Raw genomic sequence first — 9,301 nt, 5'->3', positions numbered from 1 at the left:
CCCCCCCCCCCCCTGGCGGCGCACGCCGCCTCGCTGCCAGCTAAACCAAGCGAGGCACTACGGGAGTTTGATTCTCGCTCATTTACAGAGCCGCGGGGAAGCGTTGAACACCGGCATGTAGGGAATCCCCGGCATGTTCGTTATTTCTGCTCTCCACGATCTCCATCGCAGCATGAGGTCCACACTGTCGGGCTGCGGCTGCTGTGCAAATCAGGCAATTTCTAACTGTGCTACTCTGTCAGCACCCACAGCTCTGAATGTCAGCTTCGCATGATATGAATATGAAAGCAGCACTGAGGCAGTACCTTCCCTGCGTCCACCAGCCGGCTGACTTCATCCAAGGCGGGACCGTCGGGAGTGTAAAATGCCCACCTGTAGAAAACTCCGCTGCAGGTTATGTTCTAGGAGGCAAAACAGAGCGAAAGCAAAAATGAGAAATAAAACAATCAGGACAACTGATGAAATGGTTCGTTGGTATTTCTAATAAGAAACGATGCCATGAATAGCCTCTTAATCGATGACCACATTATTTTAGGACATCAAATTGTTGCTTCTCTTGTGCGTTTAAGCAGATCTGTATCCAATAAATGTGTTTCGAAGCAAGAAAGTGATCCGATTTTACTTATTTTACTGGGGACCTGAAGTCATTGCCTCCAAAACAAGTTATACAGAAGCTAAACTCGTGTAGAAAGAACGTTTGCACTCTGCTGCATGGCAGATAGTGAGCCTTCTTAATTAAACGTTGTTACATTACACCACAACTTTTAATGTACTTTACAGGATTTTCGGTGATAGACCGAAATAGACATAATGAGTAACTGTTAAATGAAGGACATAGTTTAAGAAAAAAGTAAAAATATATTTTACAAAACAACTGAAAAGTGTGGCATGTCCCTTTAAGTCAAAAGAACCACCTTTCTCTGTAGTTACTGCATCAAGTCTCTACTCCATTTGGTTGTTCTTGGGATAACACCTCAGGGTCAGTCAGATTGGACAGAGAGGGTCTCTGAACAGCAACACAGTCTTGCTATACTGCCACAGATTCTTAATTCCAGTTTGGTCTAGACTTTGACTGGTCCGTTCTAACATCATTCGGTCACGGTCTTGGTAGAGGGTGGACCTCCATCCTTAGTCTCAACTCTTCTTCAGTGTTACCATGTATTTCGTTTCATCCATCTTCCATACAACTCTAACCAGTTTCCCACCACACTGTTCAGGTTTGATGGTCCGTTTTAGTTTTGTCCCATTAAAAGCTTGCAATACTGTTTTACAACCTCTTTTTTAATGTCTTCACAACATTATCTCTGACCTGTTTACAGTGGTTATTAGCATCCATGATGCATTTTTTTTTTACAAACCTCCACAAAACAGCTGGATTTATACTGAGAAGAATTACAATTTTAAATTGGATTTTATTGAGGTCTATCAAAGTAAAGAGGGCTAATTTCACATTGGAGAGCACACATTTCAGATTTTTATTTGTAAAAACGTCTCGATTACTTAAATGTTTTTATCTATAAAGCTCGTTGATGTTTGTGGATGTAACATAGAAACAGTTCAAGGTGCAAGTAGATTTTTTATTTTTTTTTCAAAGCTTTATATGACATTCAAGGGATGTTTTTAACACTTCTCTAACATCTGCAGCAGTGGTCCCTGACTGATTCTTGACATCTTGAGTTTATAACAAGCTGATGAGGTAAATAAATTATTTAAGTCAGAGTGGCAGGAGCAGCAGTCCATCTAAAAGTTGCAGGACACCGATCACCTAAAGACTGGAATAAGGTCCGGCCGATCTAGGAAACATACATGGTTCCTGCTATCTGCACATTGACCACTAGAGGGCTCAGTTGTGCTATGAACTCCTTGATGTGATGAGATGAAAGCTAGATGGTGGTGGTGAGGCTGCTGCAGCTGAGCCCCACCTAACTGACCAGCTGGCTGCTCTTATGGACAAAAGGCCTCGAAGGCTTGGCAAGACATGCTGTAATGCTGGCATTTGCTGGAGGGGAGAGTCAGTCAGTCGGCTGTAATCTGAACAAATACTGCTGCGTCAGCGGCAAAAACGCGCACACGCACACACCAATCAAGTCGAATCTCCTCGCATGCACAGACTCACTAGCAGCCAGCCAGCCCCACCGTGGCCAGCTGGGCCGTCATCGCTGCCTTCACTGGACCAGGCCAACTTGACTCAGTCCCCACAGCTGCTCCACCCTGTCCTGTGTGATTCATGCATTGCAGTCATGAAAAGCTCAAACTTCACTCCTTCACCAAATTAGAAGATCAAAGTCTGACATCCTTACTCCAAGTCTTATTTCCTACTACAGTCTGAAAGGCAGCCAATGAAGCCTGGTCATGTGACGACACGATTTCTCCCTCCCTGTCGTACCAGAACTTCAACTAATCTGATCAACTGAATGGAAGTAAAATGCAGAGGGAACTTCAGGTGTCTGAACAGGTGTGCACTCCCAGCTAAACTTTCTTGCAGCACCGTTGAGCATTAAACATGACGCCTTTTTGTTCAGGAATCCCCACCCAAACTGATGGACTCATGACAAATACAGACTCATGTGCATCTGGAGGTGATAACTTGTGCACAGAATCATTCAAGCGATTCATGTTTACCTGAAAGGCTTTGTTGTGCAGGGTCAGCCCAGCGTGAAGTGATCCATCCAACACCCCCATGGAGTCGGTGTTGAGGAGTAAAGGCGACACCAGCGTTACATACTTTGCCCCTGACCAGGGCTTCAACAGGCGCGTGGCCCATTCCTCCGTATCTCCTCCCACATTGTCCAAAATAACGTCAAACCTAAAGGTACAGCCACAAGCTGCTCAATATAACCAAATCTTATTGAAAGAAAGGTTAAAATATGTTTTTGTCAAAGCATATCTCTTCACCTCTCCATCATTTCCAGTTGTTCAGCCACATCTCCTGCAGTGTAGTCAACCACCTCATCGGCTCCAAGGCCCCTGACGAGGCCTTCGGCGTTCTGAGAGCAGGTAACGGTCACATGGGCACCCCAAGCTTTTAATAACTGGAAAGAAAATTATATATATATATATATATATATATATATACAAAAAAAAAAACAGATATCAACTGGCAGCAAGAAGTTTGTCTCTCGTTTATGAGAAAAACATTTGGTTAATGAGTCAAATGTTCCAGCAACAACAGAAAATGAATTCGAGTACCGTACTTGAATTGAGAATGTTCCAACACCTCCAGATGCTCCAGTAATCAAAACTCTGAGGAGGAACAAAAAAAAAAAAAAAAAAAAAAAAGGTTATTTATCGTGTTACTCATTTAAGCAATGCTGTCAACAGAAACCGCATCATCATGGGGTACAAAGGAAATTGTAGGATTGGAAGATATGACCTAATCCCTTGAAATTGTTTCGCAAAAATCGCTGCTGTTTTTCACACATATTCCAAGTTAAAACCACAAATTTGAAAGTTTTTTTTTTTGTTTGTTTGTTTGTTTGTTTTTTAGATTTCACATGACCAAAGCACATCCAGGGCAACCAACAGCTCTAAGACCCAACTTATGTTTAATTTAATCTCAGTAAAAAGTTGTGGAGAAATCTTCCACTGCGCACCATCCTGAGCACACCATCCCCACAGTGAAACAAAGTAGTGGCAGCATCTTCCTGTGGGAATAGTTTTCTTCAGAAAAGCTTGTTTGAAGAGGAATAAAGATAATGATAATTACCCAATTCTGGTTAAATAATTTTAATTATCTTATCTACTTTACTGGAGGAAACCCTGTCTGAAGACGTTTAAGATGTTAATACTTTTATAAGGTTTGGTTGGTTTATAAAATAAGTCTTCTGTTTATTACTGTGATGAAGAAAAGAGGAGGAAGAGCTACAGTTATTTTAACACACAAACTTACAGAAATGACTCCTTCCTCATCAGGCATAACTTACATTTTCTGTAAATAAAAATAATAATAAAAAAAAATACAGCTTCTGAAAGGTGAAAGGTTTATCCAATGTTATGCAGCTTCTTGCCTTTTATTCAAGGAACTTTCCCTGCAAAGGCCACCTGCATTCACAAGCGCAGAGAAGGCCGTGTTGGCTACATAGGGGATGGAGGCAGCCTCGATGTGGCTCAGTGATTTTGGCTTGCAGGAAACCTACAACAAAACAAACAAAAACAGTCGTAAATAAGCCTAAAGGAGCTGCGACAAAAGCAAGGCGCTGCAGAATGAGAGAAATACAACACAGAAAGAAAACAGGCCAAATTATGCGTCTGGAATTAGACTGCCACAGCAGCTACTGCCACCAAACAAACCTAATCCTAATTGCTTACACAGCAGGGCTGCGTAACACACAATCACTCAAAGTAATATTTTCTGCAGTGCGTTTTTAGATTTTCAATGAAAAGCAGACAATTACTTCTAATTAACCTTAAACGCATGCACCAATGTTATACGACAGCCTCTATGTCTCACCTCGTACTCTGTCAGAGTCACATATTCTGCCAGGCTGCCTTGTTTCCACGGTGGAATAGCAGCCCACACCTAGAGGACCAACATGACATTTAACAAGGTGAACACAGCTGAAATTACCCACCCACTCATGGTGTCTTAGTCTGCCTAATCAGCCATCCAGGAGAAGACGGTTCCTGCCGTTTATCATAATTAACTTGCTTTAAAGGATATTTTTAAACGAGCGGCTCACTGCTGCGAACAGTATGTCGCTGGAAATCTCCGTGTGTCCTTCTGTTCCTTAATCATGCTCACATGCAGACGAATTCGCAAAATTGCATTTCAGCCTACAGGAAGACACTAATGTGGACATGTGGGAGACAACATAGTAGGCGTCCGTAATTATTATGAGTCACCTTAATGTACGAACCGACCAAAGAGAATATTTTAGTTCCAAGAAAGGACCATGAATAATAAGAGGGTAACCTGCGTTACCCTCTGATTATAATACATAATCAGAGGGTTTGATTATGTATTATAATTCTTGCCGTTTAATGGGGGTGAGATAAAATGGCTCTCGTCGGTTTTGGCTGTGTCAACATGGTTCCAAATGTTTGTGAATTACTGGTAAAATAAAGAAAAAATTACAAATGACTGATGTATATTTTTGTTTTTGTCAGTTTTTTTTTTTTTATACTGATCAGCTCACAGTCTGCCCACATGGACAAGCCGATAGGCTTCTGGAGAAAAGCTTTAAGGTCAGATTATTTAAAGATAAAATTTTCTGGCCACATTGGCAGGCGGAATGTATGACTTTTAGAATTTAAAAACACTGTATGAACTGTAAGGCAGGATGCTGGTGAGGCTAGTGGTGAAAACTGGGTTACTGTACAAAGATAAAGGAATATCAAAAAAAGGGCAATCCCTTAATTGCCCAACTGAATCTCAAATCGAGAAAGACACTGATGGATTTCAAACATAATTATCTATTATCTATGCTTTATCTATTTCAAAATAAGTTTTGGAATAGATAAAGCAGGTTAGCATTAAGCTTTTGGAAACTGCTGATCTCAACCACACTGAAAATCTGTGGACTATTCCTCAAATTAAGAATTACTCCAACAGCTTGATTGTTACAAAAACTGTAGGTTGAGGTGCTCATTAGTGTCACCGTCTAAAGAAAAGCATACTGATCTGTGGTGGGCTTTGTTCCTGAATGTAACTGAAGAATATTCAGGGTTTCTCAAAATCATTGTATAAACATTCCAAACTTTCTTTTATTATTTAAATCTCCAGAATTTTCTTTTGAGCTTAGTCTCATTATAAATGTATGACTGAGACTTCTACTACTTTATTAAGACCTTCAAAAACAGAAGGTAGAAAAGAAAATGGAGTAGGAAGACTAGATCAAGGTTTGCACCTGTGGCTCTTAATAATTTTGGCTAAAAATTATAAAAAATAAATAACTAAAATCAAGTACCGGTAATGTCTTGAAGAGAGATATAATAACAAATGTAGGTTTTAGCAGTTGTCCTTTTTTTTTTTTTTTTTTTTTTTTTGGAATAATTCCACCGAATTTCCACAACAGAATAAAGGTACTAGTTTGTTTTTTTTAGATCCATCGTTCTTGTCAGTAAGCTGGAAACTGAGACTTTCATTTTTTGTACATAATTTCCCCACAGATATTAACATCCCATAAAATAAAAATGTATCCATCTTCTTTGTTCAAAAGTTTTATGTTGTTCTTTATTTTAAAGCCTAAAAATCAAAATAAAATAGTGGTTCCATCATAGCTTTTTAATAGAAATTTTAAATTGTCCTTTTTCAAAATGTTATGTAACATTGCATGGCTAATTCCAGGTTCAAAACTTGTATGGATTAAAAATAGATTAAAAAGAATGAGATTTTTTTTTTTTTGTCAGATCTCATTTCAGAATTCAATCTTCTTTGGTAAAAGTCAAACAAAAATCATGCAAATCTTTGAAATCTGTATTTTTTTTTTTTTTTTTTTGCTGTCCTTTTCTGACATTTACTTCCTTTAAAGCCATAGTTCGGAGATAAATAACAAAATATTAGAAGTTTCACTGCACAAATGCATGAACCGGGAGAAGAGTACAAATAAATTCCACATTTTAGTATTTAAAATAAGCATGTACAGAGTAACAACAAAACAACAAATTGATGCTGCTAAGAGATAACAGTAAAGGTATACTGAATAAATTGTAAAAAAAAAAAATTCTGATAACTACTGGTGGTATCATGATCTGAAGTTGCTTTTTCTCCCAGATGTAACTGTTTCTTGCAAAAAACTATGAATACTTTCATACAGCAGTGAATTTTCAGACTAAATTTTTTATGTCTGCTAAGAGAGCAGAGGGATTTAAATTTCTAACATCACAGGTACAACCAGTCATAGAATCAGTATGTCAGGACAAAAAAAAAAAATAAATTAAGTTTGAGCAGAGCATAACCAAACGCAGAACAACATCTGACAGAAAATCTGTGGAGTCACAAATGAAGAGGGCTGTGGATAAGAAAGTTCCCAACAGTTTGAGAAACTTGGAGAACTTCTGTAAGGTAGCACGGGGAAATGTTGGGAAATGAAGGGGTGGGTGGTACAGTATGTTAAAGAAGATTGAATTCTATTTTTGTATCAAAGGGTGCTTTGTGTATATTCTTCATTTTTCTAAGACAGATTTGTATTGAAGTGCTTACCTCATCTCCTGGAGCAAAGTGGGTGACCCCAGACCCACAGTCCACTACTACACCTGACAGATCACGGCCAAGAATGAGTGGAAACTCACTGAAGCTGTTAACCACAGACAAAGGATCCCTCCTTAAGTTAAGCAATGTAGCCCCGTAGCCCCCTAGAGAGGAAAAAAAAATTGCAAAGCATATTCATTTAAATAATGATGTCTTGTATTGTTGCTGATAATGTCAGAATAGCACTTACCCCTCATATTCAGATCCAGGGGGTTGAGACTGGCCGCGCTGACGTTTATCATCACATCATGTGCAAAATTAACAGTCGGGATAGGGATTTCTTCTGTGTGCCTCAAAACTCCACTAGAGCCATACTGATCAATGACCCAGGCTGACATGCTCTGCAGCCTTGAAGGTGAACTGCAGACATTTCTGCAGCCAGTCCGGGATAATGTTTTGCTCCAGCCTGCAGCCCTCCCATTGAACAAACACAGAAGCCTGACGGATGCCATAACTCTGATACACCGCTTTTAAACCCACGACCAGCTAAGGTCAGCTTTAAAAATATGTCATTTGGTACCAAGCTAGCTAATTACTGGACGAAGCTACAAGGCTAATGTCAGCATGTTCAACTGGCTGCCGCAAAACATGCTTAAGGTTGATAACAGACTAAATACATCGGCGAAATTCCACCTGTGTGGTACTGCTGTTCTACATTTTAATAAATATGAACTACTGAGCACAAACCTGCAGAAAAAACGCCTCTATCTATAGCACAAGTTATCAAACAAGCTAACCTCTGAACTCAAGGAGGTAGCCAATCAGATATTAGTAAACATAGACTCTGACCAATAGTGTGGAAGAATTGGTTGTGACGTACTATGTTTTGATTCGTGTTTCCGTCATATTTTTATTATGTGAATTATTTCACGTCTCATTGTTTCTGTTCGCATGTTAAAGTTGTGTAGCTCAGAAATAAGTACATGTCGAAGATGAATGAATGCATAAATAACTAAATAAATCTGTGAAACGAAATGGACATAAACTCAGAAAATAAGGACAAGTTAGGGCTTATTGAAATATACATTTTTAAATGTATATTTAAAAAAGTATGTTTAAATAATTTTATATTTACTAATGATGATCAACCTAAATGAAAACAAATACCAGTTAGAAGAAAGTGGTTTCAGTTGGCATTTCTCAACAAAACACAAATAACAAAAACGTAAAAACGCAAATTAAAAATTAAAATTTATCAGCAAAAAAGTGAACAATGTCAAGGTTTTAGAAAATGCAACCTGGTGAAATATCCACCTGGAATGAGGCTTGTTGAAATATCCATCTTGTTGATGGTTACTAAAACAGAATAGTTTTACAGCAACTTTCTAAGATGCATCAATTCAAGCTTTGTACGAATAGCTACAGTTTGTCCAAAGTTAATATCATCCTTTGAGAATCTTTGGAAAAATGTAAAGATTACGGCAAGAACAAGGATGCTGTCCATCATAAAGAGCTTATTGTAATAAAAATCGTCAGTAAAAAAAAAAAAAGCAGTTATAGCGATTTCTGTAACAGAAACAAAACTTCTTGGCTCATTGAAAGCAACTTTAGATTTAATTCTGCCATTTTGATTCACACGAGAGATTAGTGTATGTAAACTTCTGGCTGTCATTGGTTCAGTCAAAAATCAGAACCATAAAAACTGTCTCCACAACAGTTTCCAAAACAATTAAATCTATTCAGCTCCAGTTTTTCCCCCTAATATCATAAAAGGGAAAACACATGAAATATTCATAAGCCATCATGCTTGAGAGATTTTGCAAACAATAAATTCACTGCTGAGTGCCCCATCAAATGTGTGGATACGAGCCAGAAAGCTAAAACTAATGGAGGGGCCAGTGAAAGAAAAACTGAAAACCTAATATTTACGTTTCAGTTAGTCACAAGGGGCTACAAGCAGGTTGGTTTACATGCTGTCTATAAGAACATGGCACTTACTGCACGTCTTTAACTGCTTAACGGGAAATAGTCATATTCATTCCATGCAGTGTCAATATCTTTAACTATCTTTCACTATGTAAATATTGCAATTAAAAGACTAAGTGAATTTAAAGCAACTGATAGTGTAAGTAATCCTTAATTCTATCTTTGCAAGACTTGTGTAGTCTCAAA

The 9,301-nt window shown here is 38.5% G+C and overlaps 1 protein-coding gene across 1 annotated transcript in view; it reads right to left on the bottom strand.

Moving 5' to 3' along the window:
* The window catches only part of LOC106953741 (reticulon-4-interacting protein 1 homolog, mitochondrial-like), a 12,555-nt gene extending 4,612 nt beyond the window's left edge, over nt 1-7,943 (bottom strand). The window contains exons 1-8 of the mRNA XM_015042714.1: nt 7,380-7,943; nt 7,142-7,293; nt 4,451-4,519; nt 4,008-4,132; nt 3,195-3,243; nt 2,896-3,032; nt 2,623-2,806; nt 306-401 (exon numbers count right to left, since the gene is read on the bottom strand). Coding sequence (XP_014898200.1) covers nt 306-401; nt 2,623-2,806; nt 2,896-3,032; nt 3,195-3,243; nt 4,008-4,132; nt 4,451-4,519; nt 7,142-7,293; nt 7,380-7,641 — 1,074 coding nt within the window. The 5' untranslated portion in view covers nt 7,642-7,943. The remainder of the gene's footprint in view (nt 1-305; nt 402-2,622; nt 2,807-2,895; nt 3,033-3,194; nt 3,244-4,007; nt 4,133-4,450; nt 4,520-7,141; nt 7,294-7,379) is intronic.
* Between the last annotated feature and the right edge of the window lie 1,358 nt (nt 7,944-9,301).

This window comes from Poecilia latipinna, unplaced genomic scaffold, assembly GCF_001443285.1.
Source record: "Poecilia latipinna isolate Pla-1442-1.1 unplaced genomic scaffold, P_latipinna-1.0 Scaffold599, whole genome shotgun sequence".
NCBI lineage: Eukaryota > Metazoa > Chordata > Actinopteri > Cyprinodontiformes > Poeciliidae > Poecilia > Poecilia latipinna.
Note: the sequence above shows the minus strand (reverse complement) of the source record. Positions and strands in the feature narration are given on the sequence as shown.